A 22,537-nucleotide genomic window follows, 5' to 3' on the forward strand; every position below is an offset into this window, starting at 1 on the left:
ACAACAGGAGAGGGCACGGCGAGCGCGGCGGCGATGACGCAGCACCAACGTGATTCGGCTACTCGCGCCTCAAGCCATTAGATGGCGCACCGCTCAACGGACCGACGACCGAACATTTTCTGGCCGCGTAGGCGCGCGCAGTGTCAACACCTGAATATTCTTACACCGTGTTCCAAATATATTCGTATCTCCTTATCAATCTGGCCACCGATATGTTCACGGTTGTATCAGATGAAACCACCGTCCTTTGCGAGCGCTAGTCACAGTCGCCTACCGGAAATAATCTGATCAAATGATAAATATGAAGTAGCAAAAGAAAAGTGTCATCCAAGCACACGAACACGCATGACGGCTCTGCTCCAACGCGCGTGCATGCGCACACGCGGCTTCTCACAGACACCACCCACCCAGCGCCCTTTATCAAAACGCTAAGGGACACACAGGGCACCGTTTTGTAGCAACACAACGCGAATCAGCGCAGACCATAGTACTACTTTTCTGCGCGCATACTTCGCCGGCGCGCTGCTGCGTGTCCGGCGTTCCGGATTATTCTGAGGGCGCCTGTACGTCTTGCGCTCTGAGTGCAAGTTTCTGTTGAGAGCACCAAGGTCCCCTCGCCCACTGCAGCGGCCGCTTTTGCGAAAGCAGCACGCTGCTCACGTAGAAATAACTTACAACTGTGACAGTTCACGCTCATCCTGTGTATGTTCGTTCCGCGCGTCCTTTCTGCTTGAGCAGCGCATTGCAAGTTTCGAGCGGCTTGCCGTTCTTCGCGTAACATTACAATTTTATGCTGTAGCATTAATTCCTTCGCGCTTGGCGCGAAAGAATGCACAACAAACGCTCAACTACGTCTGTGAAGACACGTTTCAATTTCGTGTTATACCGATTCCTATGACAGAGGGATCAGCCATGTTTTTTTCGTTGGCGAACCTGTGGACTGTACTTTTTGATTTGTGATATTGTTATTTATTTGTGTATGCGCTTATTTTTTTTACTTCTGTGTCCTGTTATGAGCATCGAGACGATGCTTTTTCAGAGGGGGGCAATGCAAAGCGCGCTTCTTTTGCTATGTTTTTGTTATTGGTCCGTAGCACGTGTGATCGCTGTCTTGCGCGGAGCGCGCCAGAATATCTGGGAACATTTCAGATTGTAGTAGATCATTTTGTCGAGATTGCGCACATGACGCGAATAGTCAAGGTTATTCCAGAGCTCGCGCAACCACCAGTGATAAGGGTGCAAAGTTCGGTGCATCATCTATAGGCTCCGCGGAGACGTAACTCCACTGCCCGAGCGAAGGCGTCCCTAGCGGCAAGAAGCGCAGATTTGGCGACATGCTCTCACAAGCTCGCAATGGGGTGAAATCGAGGAATGATGCCTTTTACGATGACTACACTTTTCGTGCTTTTCGCGCTTGGCCAGTGACCAGAGCGACGGTCCGTCCACGTTATCAACGCGATCAGTCAGCCGCAGTGTGCGGACGATAAGAATAATATAGCATAAAACATCCCTTCGCGATTGCACCCCTGCTCGCTCCACGCTCCCGCTGTGACGGCGCGAGGTATTTTAACGGGAAGTTCATTTTGTGTCGGTTGCGCTGTTCGTAGGAATGCCGAACTCCAGGAATAATTGTTGTGTTGTTGGGTGCAATAACACCTACAGGAATTATCCGGGCACGCGTTTTTACCAGTTTTCATTTAGAGAATATGAACGGAATCGGCGGGAACGGTTGATAGTACTCGTTCGACGACAAAAGTGAGTTCTGTGAATAGATGGGGTATTTTTTAGGGGCGAAGCTCCTTATAGCGGCACCCGTTCGTCCCTCGTAGCGTAGTATGTAACCAGTCTTACGCTTTGACCTGCAAGGTGGTGCCGGTGGGAGATTTTTCCTGTGCGTTGTTCAACAATAAAAAATTCGCAGCGTTAGCTAAAAGCCGACTTCTTCTGTCTCTCATTCCCATTAGCAGTCATTCTTTACCTCCAAGGTAGTGCCTGGTGAGATTTCTCCTGTGCGTCATTAAACAATAAAAATTTTGTTCAAAACGCCGTTGATTGATGAAATAAACCAACAAAAGACGCCAGATGTTTTGTAAAAGCAAAACGAAAGATCGCCAGATATTTCTAAAGCAAAACGAAAAGACGCCAGCTGCTTAACGAAAGACGCCAGATGTTTTCTAAGCAATGGTTTTCTAAACAATGAAAATTCACAGCGTACATGTAAAATTAAAGTGCGCTGCAAGTCGTCATAACTCATCGAACCTTTAGTATAAACGCGCCCGATCTCACGTCGGTGATGATGTACTGGGCAGAATTCACGGAAGATTCACGGTTTACCGATGAACCTCCGCAGCTTCGCCCACTCATCATCATTCACTCCGTGGATATGCTGTGATTTTTTTTTTTCTGGGGGGTGCATTTGCCCGTGATTGTTGATATGCCGAGCAACACCTCTTCCACGACGCCGTGAACGTGCCCGCTTCGAGGAGGTCCCTGCCCTTCATCAGGTTAATAATAATAATATCTGGGGTTTAACGTCCCAAAACCACGATATGATTATGAGAGACGCCGTAGTGGAGGGCTCCGGAAATTTCGACCACCTGGGGTTCTTTAACGTGCACCTAAAGCTAAGTACACGGGCCTCAAACATTTTCGCCTCCATCGAAAATTCAGCCGCCGCGGCCGGGATTTGTTCCCGCGACCTGCGGGTCAGCAGTCGAGCGTCATAATCACTAGACCACCGTGGCGGGGCCTTCATGAGGTTACCTCCCCGGAAGAAACTATCTAGATCACGTAGCTCTCTGAATCCAAACGTAATAATAATTGGCACGCTTTGCAGTGCCATGGCAGCAAAACACGAGCCGCGACGACGAAATTGGCTGCACTTGTTAAGTCAAGTCGGCGCAGCGAATGCAGTGCCTTGGCCGTTCGATGGAAAGCGTTTTTTCGTTCATCGTCCGTGACATTGCAATTGCTAGTATCGCCAGTTTCAAGCTGCCGCTGAGTTCGCTGCCGCGTTAGCCCGAGGGTTATAGGCTGTGATTGCTTAGTGAGCGAGGCGGCCCGCGTTACACATGCGCAGTTTCGTTCAACGGTCTCATCACCCCCGTTGTCTTCCCCCAGCTCATGCATTTTATGCTGCCGCGTTCGCCTGAGGATACACGAGGCCTGGCGAAAAGAAGCACAGGCGCTAACGCAACGTTCTCTGACAACTGCTAACAGTTTGACGTCTTTTGGAAGCAAACGGGAAAGAAAACGCATCAAGCGAAGCACCAAAACACGGCGCAGTGGCTTGCCGCCACCTGCGTCGTCTGCTCCATTATCCCGTCAAATCTGCTGCCATGGCCGCTTTGGCGCTGGAGGCAGCGCGCGACTGCGGCGGCTCCTAACGTATGCACGGTGGCCATAAAAGACGGCGCCTCCCAGCGGTCATCAGTTTTTTTCGACGGCCAACGCTCTGTTCGCCGCTATCAGTGTACAGTGTGTATTGCTGTAGTTTGACTTTCCGTTTCCCGGCCACAAGTTCGGCCAAATACAGGGTTTCATCTAAGACACGCCGACTGCTGCGTTAGTCGACGTCACGACCACGTGACAATATAAATTGTAGAATAGATGCATTAGTATATCAATATTCCCGTTTACTTTTCGCTCAACATCTTACACAAGGTACGTTGGCGCAAGCAACTCTATGTCACGACGATGACACTGTAGATGGATTATGCGCAAACCCTACTCCATGAAAACGGCCCAGGTTTTTTTATATGCTATGCAGGTTTGTTTAGTTACTATTCTCAAACTCACATTTTATGCGAGAACACAGGAAACTTTATAGACAAACGAGACCAAGTATCGGCCGCTACCAGTTTTCACCACCGCCATTTCAAGTTTTGCACACACATAACTGTTTGTTACTTTAGCACTTGTGTGGCATTGAAGGCGAACAACGCGTATAAATGCCGCGTTGTATGCCTGATGATGTCTCTTAAAGCGCACAGGCACGAAAGAATAGCAATGGGACAGCTCACATAGTGATTACCACTCACAAAGAAATGGATTACACTTCTATGGGATGTGTCGTGCATTCAATATCAAGTCAGGCAACCCGACATTCTCTCTAATCTTTTCAAAAGCAAACTCCAATGGCACTAGCAAGATTAGGGAAATATGCGCCAAAAGATCAGTGCTCCAATAAGTAACCGTGCGGCAGGAGCTGACTATCTAATGTCGTGAGTTTTATTAACGTAGATAACTTTAGGCTATATAGCAGTATGTGGTGATTTCTAAGGTACATTTTATGTTGAGACATCACAGATTTCCAATGGCACCTCCACACTCTTAATTAGTTTCACGTATTGTGCTAGATGTGGGCAGGTAATCAGTCCTTTTTAGCCCAGTCGCCTGGCTGTAGCTGGTGCTTTATCGGGGACTTGATCAAGGGTGCATGGCTCGAAAATGCTCGTAATTTTCTAAATAATTCTATTGGGAATCACTGGGGCTCACTTTTGACACCGTAAAGTGTCATTAGTGAACACATCTGTGCATTTGCTGCCCGTTTATGTGCTTCCAGACAATTGAACCTGTCTGCATAGTTAGTGTAAAGCTTATAATGTCCACAAATAACTGCATCAAAGTTATGATATAACACCTTGAGTACATTTAAAGATAGCTACTTTGCATGATTGAGTTCTGTGAAATTTGTGCTATATTTTTGTCAGACACAGCAGAAGTGGACATTGGCTCGTATCGGGTGCAATCCAAAGACAAGAGAAACTAGGTATATACCACGGCATTGGGCAGACTATTCTGGCGCGAGATAATATAAGCATGGCAGCAGGTAACTCGTTTCTCCGGTAAGTGCGGGTGCCTAGAGTAACATGAAGCTAAGGAAAGTGGTAGAGCGAAACATGGGAACCGTCATGTGGAGAAGAGTAGACATCTCCTTTTCGTTCTTACCTACTTGTTTTCTGAATATAACACTCGCGCAATAGCAAGCGTGGCGGCGCCGTACTCTATGTGTTACCTTTCAGACCTATGAGGCTGTTCAAAATGGATTCGATGTCGGTTACCATCGGTGGCCGATCGATGAATTCGTGGGCTCGCTTGACGAAGCATTCTTTCGCAATGTTAATATCGCCAATGACAACTTTCGCAACCTCGCCTTCGTAGAAACCGTACACCTTTCCGTACTGTTGGGCCCACTGCTCCATGACCTGGATGGTAAAAGCAAATCAGCGAAAACAAGCAAAATAAGGCAGTTGTGTTTTACACTTCACGATGAAAAATTACAAAGCAGCACTGCTAAGTTAATACTAACATGGTGAAAAGGTCTGACACATGTTGAAAACCTATAAACAGTTCCTTGTGACATCAGTGTTCCTATAGACTATTTTAAGGATGGGTTTCGGTGCCGCCATGCTGGGCTGTTAACCTTGCCGTGTATTATCTTGAGCAACTAAGCGAACAAGGTTACGGTGGGCATGAAAACTGTTGCGTTGGTGCATTCGGCGTTTCCTGACTTTATCAGTTCGTGTCAGATATATAAAGAAATAAGAAAACATTCGTTTAACAGCCTATGTGTCGGCGCCCATATGCCTTACGTAACATAGTCTATACTTTTAAGGTCTGGGCGTCCTACGTACACATATAATGCGCCAAGCTGTAAACGGAAGATCACAGCGCTGCAACATGATAGCGCATGACTGCAGTGACGTTATTTTAATACATATTTCATGAACTTTCTTTTATTCCGCGGGCTTTCGGAAAAAATAACCACGCACCAAGTGCTTGCCAGGAAGAATGGATCGGTCGTTTTGGAAGGCACTCCACGACGCAACGGAATTCATCCTCAGGTGAACAATAAACATTTTTTCATAACTGATGTTATTGGATTGACTCATTAAGCGCAATATAAAAAAAAAATACCCTAACGAGCTCCAGATGACGGCGAACCATATGTAGTTGGTTTCACTTAGTTATGGTTAACTTTTCTTCAATCCTTGATTCTTGTTACGGGAAATTCCCTGTGAGCAAAATAAATATGAAGTTTCTTTAACATTAAACTTTAAATGGAAATTACTTCACTGAAAACACTAAATTTTAGACAAGTTATAAAATACATACTTGCGCTACAGCAGCAACGTTTGTAGAATCGCCTCAACTTAACCATGCTCTGACAGCCCGGCAAGATTTAAAGCGCTACAACGATCGGCTCAGGAGTAAAATATATCGCGAATGTAGCAAATTTTAGCAAATGTTGCATATATGACAATTTTTCAAAAGAACTCCTACTTTTCCTGCTAAATTGAAACAGGGCTTGTTTATTGTTTATCAGGGTCTGCAATAGAATTTTCTATAGTGACCAGTTTTCGAGAATGACTTCATTCTTGATCCAAAAGTGCACACTAAACGACGATAAAAAGAAGAAGAGATAAGAACCTGCAATGTTCTACCAGTGAACTTTATTCATAACGCCACACTTATAAACACCATCGAATACCATGTCATGGGCACTGCGCATAAGAAGCAGGGCACAGAATTCACATGAAAAACAATGAAAAAACTATACATTATTTTCTATTGTTAAGCAAGTTAGTTTGCCTGTCACCCAAAGTGACAGATGGATGACTCACACCCGTGTCTTACAGCCTAGAGATGTGCCATGCTTCTAAAATATTTCTGGCAGTCTGATACGCTTCGTATACACAATGGCGGTTTGTTCCAACAATGACTCACAAGGGCTCAATGAATACTGAGCACAATGCATTGCCAGATGCGTGTAGGGCCTTCCCCTGACCTGGGCAGGTCTTCCCTTAACCGCATATCAATGCGCCGACTAGTCTGGCTGACGTAGTAATACCCGCACTTGAAAGGAACATTGTAAACCACATTTTTTGCATTCTACAAGCTGGTGCATATCACGGGTTAAGCACAGACTAGTGCAGCTGTTGTCGTTGTTGTCAAACAGACTGTTTACCGCAGGGAAACCACTACCCACTTTTTTTGTTGAAAAAAAAACACATTCACGTCATACTTTGGGGCAACTTTTTTTTAATTTGTGTGGTAAACCGCACAAACAAGGAATTGCCGAAATGTTTGGTTATCCTGACTGTATCGTACCGCGCCTCACACGTGCGCTACGCATCGATAAGCTCAAGAGGCTTTGTCCGACTGTACTTGACGCTATCGCTTGTTCATCTAAGGGGCGTTGCCCAAGGTGTATTATAAATGTGACTGACTGAATAATTGGAGCAGCACTGGCTGCCTGACGGACGCACCTGCTGTCACGTTGATTTCCTGGTCCCATACATGTTGTCAGAAGAATGTAGGCCGTAACCCCAGCCGCCCATCCAAGGAATGCCAGCATGGAATTCGTGAAGCCTCCAGAGCCGCTGCGGTTCGAAGGCGGTACAGGCAAGTGATGGGGCCTTTACAAGCAATGTTTCGAGCTCTTTTTGACAGCTACAGAGCCTACGCAGAAACGAGGGGCTTCGACGAAAACTGCGTTGCTGTTGAGCATCGCTGGAGAAGAAGCAATAGAGCTGTACAACACATTCAGCTTCACCGAAGACCAGGACAAGGATGACTATGACGTGGTAATCAAGAAGTTCGACGACTATTGAGCGTCAGAAGTCAATGAGGTACATCAGCGTTATCTGTTCCGTAGCCGAAAGCAAGAACCAGGTGAGCCTTTCGAACATTTTTTTTAAAAACTTGAAGACGAAAGCAGGAGCATGCAAATTTGGAGAGCAAACAGGGTCAATGATAAGAGAAAAAACTGTTTTTGGCACGATCGACGCTAAGAATCGAGAGAAGCTTTTGTCCGACAACAAGTTAACATTGCAAAAGACCGAGGAAGTATGCAAGGCAGCTGAGATAACGGCAACAAACTAAGAAATCTGGACGCGAGAGCAGAAACCAGTAGATGCCGTCCACAAGACACGTGGCAGTTCACAGGCTAAGCAGCAGAATTGTAAATCCCGAAAGTGTGGCCGGGCGCACTCACCGCGCAAATTCCCAGCGCACGGACAAACATGCCGCGCGTGTCATAAGAAAAATAACCTAGCCCTATGCTGGAAAACAAAGCCGCAAGTAGGTGAGCTGCAGGGCAGCGATGATGATTTTGAAGTTTTCACGATTAGTAGTAAAAGCAGTCAAGCAGACTGGATAGTCAAGGCAAAAGTTGGAGGAAAGTTTATTGCTTTCAAAGTGCACACTAGGTCTCAGGCTAAGTTGCTCCCAGCCGCGTTGTACGCAAGTATGAAGCGCAAGCCCAGCAGTGCCGTCTTACGCTCTTACGGTGGAAACGAGATCAAACATATGGGTATCGTGAGGCAAGAAGTGTCATTGCGTGACCGTGCTTCCGTTCAGGACTTATTCATTGTCCGCAAGAGAGCTCAAGCAATTCTCGATCTGCAGGCATGCGAGACGTGCGGAATAGTCGCGTGACAAGTGGACTACGTTTCGCAAACCAGTTCCGAAACAGTAGTGAAAGAGTTTTGCCATATTTGTTTTCTGGCACAGGTTGTCTCCAACGATACTACCGCATGGTCCTGCACGACGGAACACTCCCAGTCGTCCAGACAGCACGTCGAGTACCGCTGGCCCTGAGGGAGCCGCTTCGAAAGGAGTTGGATCGCATGGAGAAGGAAGGCATAATTGTAAAAGTCACTGAACCTACAGAATGGGAGAGCCCCCTCGTCATAGTGCGCAAGAAGGATGGATAACTGCGCGTGTGCATGGACCCGCGTAAAATTAACGAGGCCATCAAGCGGGAACACTTCGAAATGCCAAGGAGAGAAGATATCGAATCAGAGCCCGCGGGAGCTAAGGTGTTCACGCGACTAGACGCTAATCAGGATTCTATCAAATTATGCTGCATGACGACACTTCGAGAATCTGCACTGTCGCAACGCCTTTCGGTTGTTACCGTTTTTTGCGATTGCCTTTTGTCATATCAGCAGCCTCTGAGGCCTTTCAGAAAGCCCTTAACGACATCTTTGAGGCTTTGCCTGGAACTAAAGTCTACATCGATGGCATACTTATTTGGGGATCATCGAGGCAAGAACACGATGAACGACTGATGCAAAGTTTGAAGGCTGCGGAAAAGGCACGGCTAACGTTTAACCTAGCTAAACCCGTCGTTGGCGTCCCTCAAATAAGCTTCCTAGGCGACGTAATTTCTGCGGAAGGCATCAGGCCGAATCCTCATTCAGGCAATGCTGCAGATTCCTGAGCCACGCGACAAGCAAGCAGCACAACGACAGCTAGGGGTTGTGAACAACTTCCGCAAGTCTATTCCCACATTAGCTGAGAGGACGAAGCTAGTGCGCAGCATAATTAAGAAAGATGCGGCGTTCGAATGGACTGCAAATCACACGCAAGAATGGCGTCAAATATGCCACAGCTTGAGTAGCCAACCGCTGCTGGCGGTGTTCGATCCGGCAAGAAAAAGAAAGATTTCATGTGACGCGTCACGCAGTGGTGTAGGTGCCGCGCTGTTGCAGAACTACAACGAATCGTGGAAGCCTGTAGCATACGGATCAAGAACACTGTCTGAAGCGGAAACTCGTTATTCCCAAATAGAAAAAGAAGCCCTTGCCAATGCATACGGCTGCGAGAAGTTCCACCATTTTGTGTACGGCCGAAAGGTCATCATTTAAACGGACAATCACCCTTTGATTGCCATATCAAAGAAAGCGATCGGCGACATGCCACCCAGGCTGCAACGTTTTTTTTTTCATGGAATTGCTTAGATATAACTTTGAACTGCATTTCGTTCCAGGGAAGCAGCTCATGCTCGCAGATATGCTGTCAAAAGCACCCAGCAGTGAAGGCAGTAATGACGTCAGCACGGATGACGCAGATGTGCATGCCGTAAGTACGGTATCCTCATTTATCAGCGAGGGAACGTGGAAGCGTATTGCCGAGGAAACTGCCAAAGACAGCTATCTGAAAGTAGTGCTGCAGAAGTTGACTACGGGTGAACCAATAGAGGGCCCGCTGAAGCCTTTTCTACCCGAGCTCTCTTCCATTAAAGGTGTCTTGTTTTAGGGGCTCAAGGTCGTAATTCCGGGCAGCATGAAGCGCGAGATGTTGCATACGATCCATGAAGGGCACCTAGAAGTCGCCAAATCTAAAGCTAGGGCTCGTCATCTCGTTTTCTGGCCTGGCATGATCTCCGAAATTACAGCATTCGCCGAGAGGTGTGCAACATGCAAAAAATACGCGTACAGGCAGCCGAAGGAACCACTTATGATGCGTTCCGTGCCCAACCAACCCTGGTATCGCGTAGGCACAGACCTCTTTTGCTATGGCGGGAAGTCCTACTTGTGTGTCTATGACGCATTATCAAACTTCCCGGAAGTCGAATGCCTCCTAGACACCACTGCGAGGACCGTCGTCGACGCCACTAGAGCTATCTTTGCACGTTATGGCATACTTATGGCATACTTATGGAGGTGCTATCGGACAATGGTCCTCAATTTTCGAGCAGTGAAATGGCTTCATTTGCGCGCACTTACGAATTCAAGCACATTACCTCAAGTCCAGGGTTCCCGCGTTCTAATGGACTATCTGAAAAGGGGATGCAGGTGGTGAAGAGACTTCATAAAAAGGCTACCGAAGCTAAACAGGATTTTTGGTCGGCTCTTTTGGCCTACAGGACCTCTCCTTTGGAATGCGGACTGGCACCTGCCCGTTTCGTGCCATCGTTTCCCGTTTCGTGCCATCGTTTCCGAGAATGGCGCATGGCAAAAGTCAGTTTCGAAGTTCTTGCAGCAGAAGCTCAAGATTCTGACAGTTGATTACCCTTTCTTAATCAAGTATTCAGACCAGGTCATTCACTTTTTAAGTTCAGACAATGAAAGGAATTCGGCTTTTTCAATAGATATTAAGGATCTTTTTTACTCGATCCCGCAGAATCAGCTGATGAGTTGCGTTCAAAACGCGATTGACGACCACGGTGTGGTTGGATTCCAGAACACAGCCGGTATGAATGAAGGGGCCTTTTTAGAACTTTTCAAATTTTATCTGACATCTACTTTCATAACATGGCTGGGTAAGACCTTCATTCAGAAAAACGGGATTTGCATCGGATCAAGCGTTGCGCCTTTTTTAAGCGATTTGTATCTAGCCTACTATGATCGTATATTGTGTGAACGTTTAGAAGGGTTGAATGTGAAACGCATATTTCTGTATGTCGACTAGCTTGTTGTTTTGGAATCTGACGCCGAGGATTTTATGACGTCTGCCTCGAGTGTGCTGGCCCTAGTTAGCGAATGTCTCAAGCCACTGCAGTTAACGCACGAACTTCCGGTGGAAAATTCCCTGAAGTTTCTTGACCTCAGGTTGAATTTTACAGCAGGACATATTTGCTGGTGTTATGAGCCAAGGGCTAGTAAACCATTGCTACCCTTCGCCTCCAACCATACAAAGCTCGGCAAAAGGGGCATCATCGCGTCGTGTCTAAGGAATTCTTTGCGGAAGTCTTGTTTGCATTCAACAGAGAGTAGCTTCTTTGCTCAAACCACTCGCCTGGTCTCGGCTGGGTACCCGCGCCATATGCTTGACTCGGTGGCTCGTGTCCTGCTAAGGGAGATGAAGCGTGGTGATCAGCAAGGCCAGACGATAAAGAAAAAGAAGGATAAGTTAATAGTAGTGCCGTACATGCATAAGGTCGGGCACAATCTCAAAAAGATAGGCATGCGTGCTGGTGTCGATGTAGTCTTCTCCGCCCCTAACAAACTTTCAAAACTATGTATGCTTGTTAACGCTGATGGCAACAAAAAAGAAGGATGCGCCAAAAGACATGGGGAGCTGTTTGTGACTTTGAAGAAGGTATAGTCTACTCGCTGCCCTTGAGCTGCGGGGAAAGATATATTGGACAATCCGGTAGATGTCTCAACGATAGGCTCAGGGAGCATAAGAATTTGGTAGGAAAGACAGCCATATCAGGCCACTTGTCAATGCACTGCAGGACTCGTGCATGTGAACCACTTTTCGGGCAGTGCTCGGTAATCCGAAAGGAAAAGGATAAGCTGACACGTGAAGTGATTGAAGCGTATGAAATTGATCGCCAAAAAGACAGTTGCGTGAGTGCTCCCTCTGTGACCCTCTCCACTAAGGAGATAAAATTTTTGAACGGAAACATGTCTGCGGCCGTGTGCAAAATAATGAGCGTTGGGTTTGTTGTAACTTTATCTCGTGTTGGTGCTGTGCCTAATATTGCTTTCATTGGCTCGATGTGCGCATATAAGGTTCCTCCTTCAGAGAATAAAGTATCAGTTGCAGTTCGGCGCTTCGTCCTGTGTTTTCTTCTGTTGTCCCCGTCTTTGTGCGCTGTAGCCTTTAAGATGCAATACCAACTAGCCCACCAAGCCATACTTGTGCAGAGATCCCCCAGGATCGCCGGCTACGGACGCGGCTACCCGACTACCAGTGTGGCCTTTCTTACCAAGTCGTCAAGCACCATCAGGCGCGATCGTCCACACAGCAACTAGCCCCACTCCATGAAGCCGACGTTGTGCGAGTCCAGTGCGGCTGGTGGGCCACCATAGCACGTGTTCTGAAGCCGTCAACATATCCTAGGTCGTACCACGTAATCACACAGGAAGGGCGCTGCCTCCGGCGCAACCGCACGCACTTGCTACCGACTGGAGAATCCTTCCAGCAGGACTGTTCCCAACGGTAGCAACGTAGAACCAAGTAGCTCGGCAGCTGCGAGACACGTCGAAGGCACAGCGCCAAGTAATGACCCAACTACCACGGGCACACCGAGTGGTCCAACGCCAGACTTTGTTGCCAACAGGAGCAACGTAGGACCCAATAGCTCGGCAGTTGCACGGCCCGTCGAAAACACAGCGCCGAGTAACGACTCAACTACCGCGGGCACACCGAGTAGTCCAACGCCGGCACCCAGTAGGTCGCTGAGAACGCAAAGACTGCCACGACGACTAGAATATGACCAAGGCTTTAAACAAATTGCTTGAACTCTCTCCGTGTTTGTATATGTTCTTCATTTGTTGTAAAGCGCCACCTCAAGCCATCGTGTTTCCCACATAAGTAAACTGCACAGTTTCATTAAGTTTTCCTAAGGAAAAAGGATGTATCGTACCGCGCCTCACACGTGCGCTACGCATGATAAGCTCAAGGGGCTTCGCCCGACTGTACTTGATGCTATCGCTTGTTCATCTAAGGGGCATTGCCTAAGGTGTATTATAAATGTTACTGACTGAATAAATAGAGCAGCACTGGCTGCCTGACGGACGCACGTGCTGTCACGCTGATTTCCTGCTACCATACACTGACTTCTTTGCATACCCTTGCCCTTCACCTTCATTTTCCTCATTAGACTTTCACTTGCGGTTAACAACACCGAAGCAGGACGCCCAGCCTATTTTAGGTGAATTCCCATTTCCAGAAACGCTTCTGCCAACTGGTCATTGCAAGTTTTTTCAGAGCCCATTTCAAACACATGGCAATTCCATTTTTCACCATCCTTGAATAGGCCGAAGTGTACAGCAACAGTGGTTCCTTAGTTCTCGGGGAATATTTCCAGCACAAGTGGTCATCTTTAAAAATAAACTTCACATCACGGAACTATAAGCAAGTTCCTGTGTCGACATTAAAAGCTATTTGCCTCTTATCCTGAACACGTCCGGCAAATGTGATATAAAGTCAGCGAGAAGAGTGTCAGAACCCAAGATCAAGTGATATTCTACATATGTGCATATTTTTGGCACCTTGCCTTCCAAATCTGAATCTACACTTCTCTCTACAAAACTTAGGAAAAATGTGCTCAGAGCAGCGCTGGTCCTTGTTTCCACTTCATTTTGTCGTCGCCTTAAGATCAAGAATGAATTGAAACCAACTAGCCCGCCTTTCCGTCTTACTACAGAGAATGACAGATGCATCAAAAGCAACTCTCCTATTGGAATTAATTCAACATGTTTTACTCCTAAATATTCCAGTTTTTAAACTAAGTAAACTTCCGGCTGCCAAATGCTCACTAAAATTATATATATAAATTTTCCAACTCATTTTGACCTTTCCTGGAATCAGCCAGCTATATTTTCTTCTGTGTCAAAGATCACAGGCCTTGGATCGGACACACACACGCTCCTTGGTGGCCTTTACTTAATTATTATAAAGCGCAAAAGTACAAGGGCAAAAATTATTTCTGAGACCTTTGCTTTCGAAAGCAACAATAGGGATATGACACAGAGTTGCCAGATGCTACCGAGCTAACAAACAAAAAATAAGCACTAGAGAAGCCCCAAAAAGCGGCGCGACTTTTGCGAAGAAGCCAAAAAGAAGCGAAAGGTTAATAAATTTACCTATTCTTGGAAATACTTTTAATTATAATAAAAAAATGTAGTTCAAATACGAAGGGGAGTTCAATAAATCACGTTAATTATTTTTTACCGCGAAAATATGCGCAACTTTGAGCGAACGCACACATTTACTTTGTAACATAATCTCCAAGGTAGTCTCCATTCGGCTGAATGCACGTTTGTCAGTGCATGATTAATGTTACATGATTCTCCCTATGTATGTTTGACTTCAACACTGAACTACACGAAGTCATCGATAAAGGCGCTATTAGTGAAAGACAAACGGGCTGTTTATGAACATGGTGATGACTAAAATAACTATAGTTGTTGGAAAAATGTAAATAAGTCCCCCCCCCCCCAAAAAAAAAAAGCTTGGAGGACGCTTAATCTTCGCCTTGATGAGTAGAACGCGACAGCGCAATCCGGCCCCGTGCTCATCGCCTTCTGAATTACTAGCCTCGCCTCGGCTCTCGGTGCGTGCCTCGGCCGTACTGCACGGAAACGAATTACTGTGCGCGCAACATTTGCCGTTTGAAACTAGCCTATAATGCCTACTGCAAGTGCATTTGTTAAGTGCCCACTAGGCCATAATTCTTCCTTTTACTAATCAGCAAAGGCCTCCTTACTCGTCCGGCACCATGCGAACCTACGCAGCTCCACAAGGTAATATGTTGGGCGAGTTGGTTTCTAGCTTCCATATTTTACAGCGCAAGACGACACCACAGTAAGGAACACAAGACGCACGGAGCGCTGGCTGACAACGGATATTTTATTGAAACCAGCGAGCCTTTTATACCACAGGTGACGAGGAGAAATGGGCAAGGAACATGCGCGTAAGGGACATTAGTGCCGGTAGAAAAGAGACATCCCTATCGGAAAAAACAGCGTTGCCAGCGTCTCCCAGTGCCTTTCAGCGCACTGGGTGGCACTGGAAACGCTGTACAGTGTGTCCCAGTGTACTACAGCGCGCTGGGAGGCACTGGGACAGACTGTACCGCGTGGCGAGTGCCGCCCAGTGCGCCGAAAGACGCTGGGAATACTGTAGCCATGGGCCCAGTATGTTACAGCTCACTGGGAGGCACTGGGCACGCTGTACAGTGCCTACCCGCGCACTGGGAACACTGGCAGCACATTGGAAAAAAACTGGGCGCGCTGGGTGGAATTCGTACAAAATTTGGTATTGAGTCACGAGAAGTCGAAAGAAAAACTTATCGAATATTTTCAAAATATTATTCTATTCTGTGTCCTACGCATATCTAGCTTTAGCTTTAGTTAAGCGACGGACGTACGTATACGCTAAAGCAATCTGTCGAGCGCGCGCGCTTTCGCTGAAGTGTGTGATCGAGTGTCGTGAATGTCGTTCATATAACTGCATCGAAATAACTTATCATTCGTAACACAATATATGACATTAGTATTAGTCTGATAATAACATCAACCTACCTTACCAGTCAGTCTTTCCATGTAGGCTCGAACCGCTGAAAGCCGTACCATCGCCGCACGTCACCGGCAACAGTGAACCAACGTAACGCTCAATCTCGGTATTTTTAGCTTCTGATTTGTGTAATCGAAGGTGCAAATATGGCCTCGCTTCAGTCAGGTATGATCGAAACTACATTTGAACGGTTATTAGATTCTTCGTAATTGACTATGCACGTTCTTCACAGCGATCGCGGCGCACGGAGTACAGCTCTAAGCCTAACGGTTGGTTCGGCTAGGTTGAACTACTGCGGCTGTATATTACGCGGAAAGTAAACAAAGAGGACGGAAGATATGTTCGAACGGGTGATGAAAACTAAAGTGTTCAGTGTGCAGTTCAGACAAACATTGTCTTCTACATAGGTATGACCAACTGCTTAGCGAGTTAGTGCGATCGCCGCAACACATCTGCGGTTACGCTAGCATTTTTTGCGCAAAACGTGCCAGATAGACGTTCTGATGCTAGGCAGCACATAGCAAACAAATTAACTATCTTCTGTTAGGATCTCGCGAGCACGAAGAGACTGAAATCTGCGTTCCTAAACGAGGAAATGAAAATACTGTCTACTGGAAGTAGTTAAAACATGAAGAAATAAGAAGTTGATTGACATCTTTACTTCATTAGGTTGGTCACTCAGCTAAGAGATGTCTACGAGCAAATGGAATATCAACCAGAATGGTATACGGCATTGGTGAGGTGCTTATCCTTACCGCTGTTCTAGCACACAATTGAAAAATCAGTTATGTGATGTATCCGCTATAGAGGTGATTGCGAATTCTGTAGTGCCTTCTGTTCGTCATTGTGTTGCGATAAGAGCATAATCAACATATTAGTTCTTTGTCTGTATTCAATTGCTTTCAAGTGATATCCTATGTTGAATAAATACCATGAAAGAAAAAAAAAAAAAAAAAATTTGAGCTGCGGCGTAGCGGTAACGTGTCCGACTCAGGATGCATGGTGCGTCGAGGTGGTGAGTTCGACTCCCGCTCGCTCGTTTTCTTTTTTTTTTTTTGAGGTGTTTTTTTTTGTCGCAGCGCTCGTGTTTCATTCCTAATTACGATCTGGGCATGACCACAGTTTTTAAAAACAATTCAAAAGCCCGATTTCGGCCCTTAACGGGCGTCCTAGTGTGCAGCGTCCAGCCTGCCGCGCTGCACACCCGCGTCCAGCGTTCCAGTACCCAGCGCCACACTGGTCCAATAATCATGTATGGCACTGGGACAGTGACACTGGGTTTTCCGATAGGGATGCGTCAAATTTCACAGTCAAGGTATTTGATTTCGTTTTGGGACAATACTACTGCATGTGAGAGCGCTCAAGGAACACCTGAAAATCCTGGTGCACTTCCGAGCGAGACCAGAATATTCAAAGATACAGTGGCACCAGTTATCACAGTGCATTGATCGCACCACCGAATTCCCTTGGCAACAGACGTTTCCAATGCTTCGTGCGCTCCTTCCCAAGAAGACCCCAGTGACTGGACAACAGATACACGTCACGGAGGGCATCTCCCTTCTGCAAAGCGTCAAACAAGTCCTCATTCGAGGGCCCAAGTTCACCGTGGAACCCAGGGCCTCCAGATCGGAGCTCTTGGCCATGGTGAGACACGCTTCTCGGAGCGCGGAAGGCACCGAAGTAGATCTCCGACGGTGTGGGCGTTTTAAGTAGGTATACAGACAATCAGGGAGGAAGCTCCCTTTGTTCAAGACCGTAACTTGGCTAAAACAGCATTCACTGTCCCTCCGCCAATAAGGACGGGGGGTTCGTAGTTTTGAATAGAGACATGTATATGTCTAAAGCATCTGAAAGTGTAAATGCTGTAGTTAATAAGCGCCCTGATATTCATGTTGAAGGAGTTAAGAATAAGGCGAAAAGGCTAGCGAAAAAGTTGAACCTGAACAAGCTGGGGAGTATCATTGAGAGCAGTATCAAGGGTAGCCTGGAAATATTTTTCACTGTCAAAACCCATAAGCCCTTTTCGTGCAATGGTTTCTGACACAGGGACTTGGCAGAATCTTGTTGCTAAGTGTATCCAACAAAAACGAAGTGTTTTGTCAATAGATTATTCATTTAGAATAAAAAATTCGGAAGAAATGATCACGTTTCTAAATCAGAACCACGATAAGGGGCTGTACGGGATTTCAATCGACGTCAAAGATTTGTATTACACGATTCCGCAAGCTCAAATAATGTCGGCTGTCAGCGATCACATGGATAAGCATGGCATCGTAGTTTTGAGAACGAATGAGAAATATCTGTGCCTTCCTCGAACTTTTGCAATTTTATCTTTCTTCCTCGTGTGCAGAATGGGAGGGGGAAGTATATACCCAAAAAGATGGGATATGCATCGGCTCGTGCATAGCGCCGATTCTCAGCGACATGTTTCTGGCCGCACGTGATAAAAGGTTGCAAAGCCATTTGGAAAAGCTAGATGTATGCCGCACTTTCAGGTTTCTTTACGATTATTTTGTACTTTTACATTGTGACAACCTCAAATTTGAGGGGCTGTTTTCAAATGTTCATCCCATCTTTCTTGAGCGCCTTCAACCCCTCGTTCTAACCACGGTGTTAGAATAGGTTAGGTGTACCAACGCGCCGGCCCCGCCGAACAGGCTGCGCTGGATGTATCGAGGCTTCAGGTCAGCCGCTTCAACGGGGGCCGCGTCGCTTACAAAGCTGCATTTGCGACAACTCTTCAACTGCTGGCCATTCGTTTTTTATCAGGGTAATCGCACATATCACTCTGATTTGAAAGTAAATGCGCAACATCAAGAAAATTCATTGGCGGTAGCCAACAGATGGTAATACATAGAAAATATAGCTTCTGCCAACAGCGATAATGAGTTTGCAGGTGAACACGAATTTAAAGATTATTTTGGCTCGTGCACAAATAAGGCCACCGTGGCGAATTAAGTCAGGCCGCCTTGACGAATAATAATAATAACTGGTGTTTTACGTCCCCAAACCACGATATGATTATGAGAGACGCTGTAGTGGAGGGCTCCGGAAATTTCGACCACCCGGGGTGCTTTAACGTGTACCGACATCGCACAGTACACAGGCCTCTATCATTTCACCTCCATTGAAATGTGACCGCCGTGGCCGGGATCTAACCCGCAACCTTAGGGTCAGCAGCCGAGCACCTTAGCCACTGATCCAACAGGGTTGATCCGAACTGGGTTAGTCGAAAAGAAAAAGACATTTTCTGAAAAAGAAAGCGGGCGCGAGGGGGGTGGGGGAGTTGACTTTTCACTAAATGACGGTTGTCGGAAGGAAGCAACTCATTTGACAATGGTACCCTATTGAAAATTTATCCACCATGTGGAATGGTGGATCCCACCATCCATCTTTATGGTGGATTATGGTGCTGGAAGATGGTGGCACGTGGTGTATGCTGGATGCTGGAGAATAACGGAGCGTAAAACGGCTCTGCAGCGTCGGAACCGTCGTGCCTAGCTGTCATACATAAATAATTGTAAAGCAGGCGATGTAGAAAGCATTAGTACAAAAAAAGAAAAAAAACAGCCGTATAAAGAAAAACTTCCGCACACCGGGAATCGAACGTGCGCCCTTCGGATCCCGAGCCGAGTACACTACCACTGCGCCACGCTTACACTTGCTTTGCGTCCTGCAAACTGACTATAGTCAACGTACTAATACACCACTTAGCTTCAGCTTTGTATGTCTCATACTGGAGACAGACGCGATGTTCACATCCTTCTAAAATTTGCATAGTTATTAAACGCAAACAAACTGCTGTCGGTAACGAATGACACGTCGATAATGGCAACAGCGCTAACTTTACTTTAGAATTCACAACGTAACTAAAAAAAATGTCTAGTGGACCGAGGAACGGGTATAGTTAACCGAATGTTACTGCGAAGTTTAATAGCCGTTTCTCGCTTTTTTCAAAGGGAGACATGTGCAGAGGCTTTACGTCGACTGTAATCTCATTCGATAAATACGCGCGTACAATTGATTGAGTATTGTGATGTTTTCTTTCGCGCAACGTACAGCGCAGCCGTGCCAGCGCACTGATCTGACGCTATTTCATTAGCTACAACTGCATAACAGCTGGACCAAAAACAAGTGCGGTGCGCGGGAAAAATATGCCATCATATTGGTTAAGTAAGGCGTGCGAATTGACAAGTCAATGTTCTCGCATACGTGTCAGAAAAGCGCCGGCGTGTGCGACCGGCGGTGGTTTGTGACCGGAGGCGTTTGCTGGAAGCGCGTCGCATGTATGCTCATCGCTTCTTGTGCAGACACAGTACACAAAAAAAAAGATGCTTCATTTAGGTTAGCCGATGCCACAGCTGTGCTGTAAAGTCATTCGTACTTATCGGAATCGTGTATCCTGAAACCCAGAAATGCCGATAACACGTATGTACTCGGTCGGTACGCTATGCCTAACCTTTGGTGGCAATCATGGTGGTAGAATATGATGGTGGAAGTCATACTCGGTGGGGCTTATCTTGACGCAGGCCGAAGGTAAAAGTTTGTGCATTTTAGCTTCGCATGCATTTTCAGTGTTACGTTGAAGTGCCGCTGAGGTAAGTGAGTGTGCAAGAATTGCTAGAGTTGCGTTTCTAGCGTGGCGGTATCAAGCGGCGGCTGTTTTCTGGTCTACCCGCTGGAAGGGTTTATTTACTTTTCGGCAACTGCGCGGCGATGTAATACAGTTACTGTCGCTGTTCACACCGACACTTCTAGACTTGTAAACATCACAATGCAGCAGCACATCGCGGATGTAAACCTGATAAGTACGTGCGTAAAATGTAAACATTCACGGCTGCTGTGCTCCACAAAACTTCAGGCGGTTATTGATGCCGCATGAATAAAAAAAAGCGTGCTGGAAAGCTTAATCATTCGCGTTGGCTTCTTTGAACTGTAAACATATTTTTCTGCACATTCAACAGGAAAACATTAGAAGTGACAGTGATTTCACATAATGTCACGTGCACTTCCCTCATGCCACCGTCATCCAGCTTGTCCACCAAGCCATCCACCAAAGCATGTTTTGCTCGCCACCATCAGCCAGCATTTTCCACTTAACACCAAAAGAAGCTCGCCACCACCAGCTTTTCCACTCTCGCCATCATCAGCCATTATGACCACCACAGCTTCCACCACATCCACTATTCTTTCCACCTTGTCCACTGTTGTTTCCACCTTATCCACCAAGAATTCCAGCACCCACCAACCCACGATCTTCAATAGGGTAGGTTAGAAATTCCTCTCGGGTTTTCGTTGTGCATGCACCATATCGGTTGGATCCCAGCAGCCACTTTCCAATGTTTACACGTGCTAGCTGGCGCGTGGCAATGAAGGTTAACGTCCATTTAACGACCAATACATCATGACTCACCATGTGCCATTCTGATTGTGCCTCTCGTTATTCGTCACAGACACGCTGTTTGTTGCAATAGCAGAAGTAGAACTTTGTGCCCTGCTCTGAGTGCACAGGCGTGAAATGGACGTGCTCATTTCCTTTTCGCATCCTAACCATTTGCTTTCCAGTTTTTTTTTTCTTTCGGGAATGATAGGAATTGAGAGTGACACCATATTCCGTGACGTGACCGTCTGACCCGTTAAAACTAACACACCAAATCAGACGGGGCCCCATTCATGCAAATACGTTCGCCAGTCGAAACGCCTGCCACCAAATGCTAGCCTATTTCAAATAGCTTATCCTTGTTCATCGTGTCCTTATTTACAAACTTATACTGTCCCGATGGGCAAGAAGTGCTTTCTGCCGCGATGCAACTCGGGCTACAAATCATGCAAGGAGAAAGATTCCCTTTTCGCTGCTCCAAAGGATACCGTTTTCTCTGTTTACTACCACCAACTCTCCTGAGTACCATTCTACATTCTTTCGTCTCATTTAGCCGCACCGTACAATACTCAAACTAAAGCAGCTTTTTCAGGCAAAAATATGTAAAATTCGTAGATCGTGCCAATATTGGGATACAATTCTTGGCGCACCATTACGTATATATCTTGCAGTCTATTTATTTTGAATATGTCAAAGAACGGCTTCGTAGTCATCGGCCACAAGCTGTCGCCCACTTCATTGCATTCTCTTTCAATCCCGTATTTTCCGACGTGGGAGCGGCGCGTCACGTGCTAGTGCACACCCCGAAAGACCTAAATAGAGTTATTCTATTCCATTTACACTAAAGCATTCGTCTTCTTATCTAGGGTCACTTGATCTCATATGCGAAATTCCATTTGCGCATGATACCTGCTCTTTATATGATGCTGACCGCAAATACATAAATTAACATTTCGAGGGCAAATGAAGGGTGAATTCAACAAGCCTTACGCAACTGCAGATTTACTTTTGTAGACAAAATGTGGGCACGATCGCCTAGGCCACGGTGTTGCCGAAGCCGATGGTGGTGTTTATGAGCCTCACGCCTCATGCCGAACCGTCATGCATAAAACACTATTAAGACTTTATATTTCACTTTTGGTATTACATTACAATGCCACACAATCCTCACAGGGCCTTGCGATATTGCTAAACACGATAAAACACCGAACGTTAGAAGCATCGGTTTGCGCTGGGTACAGCCAGGCGGCCACGTCCCGCGCGCGCCTCCTTTTGGCAAGAAAGGGACAGTTGTCCCCGATTTCTCTTCATTCCAACGCACCGTCGCTCCACCTATCCTAACACCGTGGTTCTAACACCTGAAACGCCCGTTCATGAGAGCAGTAGATTTTTAGA

General features: G+C 46.5%; 1 protein-coding gene across 1 annotated transcript in view; it reads right to left on the bottom strand.

Annotated features, from left to right (window-relative positions):
- LOC119389357 (cytochrome P450 3A29) overlaps window positions 1-22,537 on the bottom strand; it is a 185,240-nt gene that overhangs the window by 25,514 nt on the left and 137,189 nt on the right. Inside the window, exon 3 of the mRNA XM_037656579.2 lies at window positions 5,018-5,207. Within this exon, the coding sequence (XP_037512507.1) occupies window positions 5,018-5,207 (190 nt within the window). The remainder of the gene's footprint in view (window positions 1-5,017; window positions 5,208-22,537) is intronic.

The sequence above is a fragment of the Rhipicephalus sanguineus genome, chromosome 1, assembly GCF_013339695.2.
Source record: "Rhipicephalus sanguineus isolate Rsan-2018 chromosome 1, BIME_Rsan_1.4, whole genome shotgun sequence".
Taxonomy (NCBI): Eukaryota; Metazoa; Arthropoda; class Arachnida; order Ixodida; family Ixodidae; genus Rhipicephalus; species Rhipicephalus sanguineus.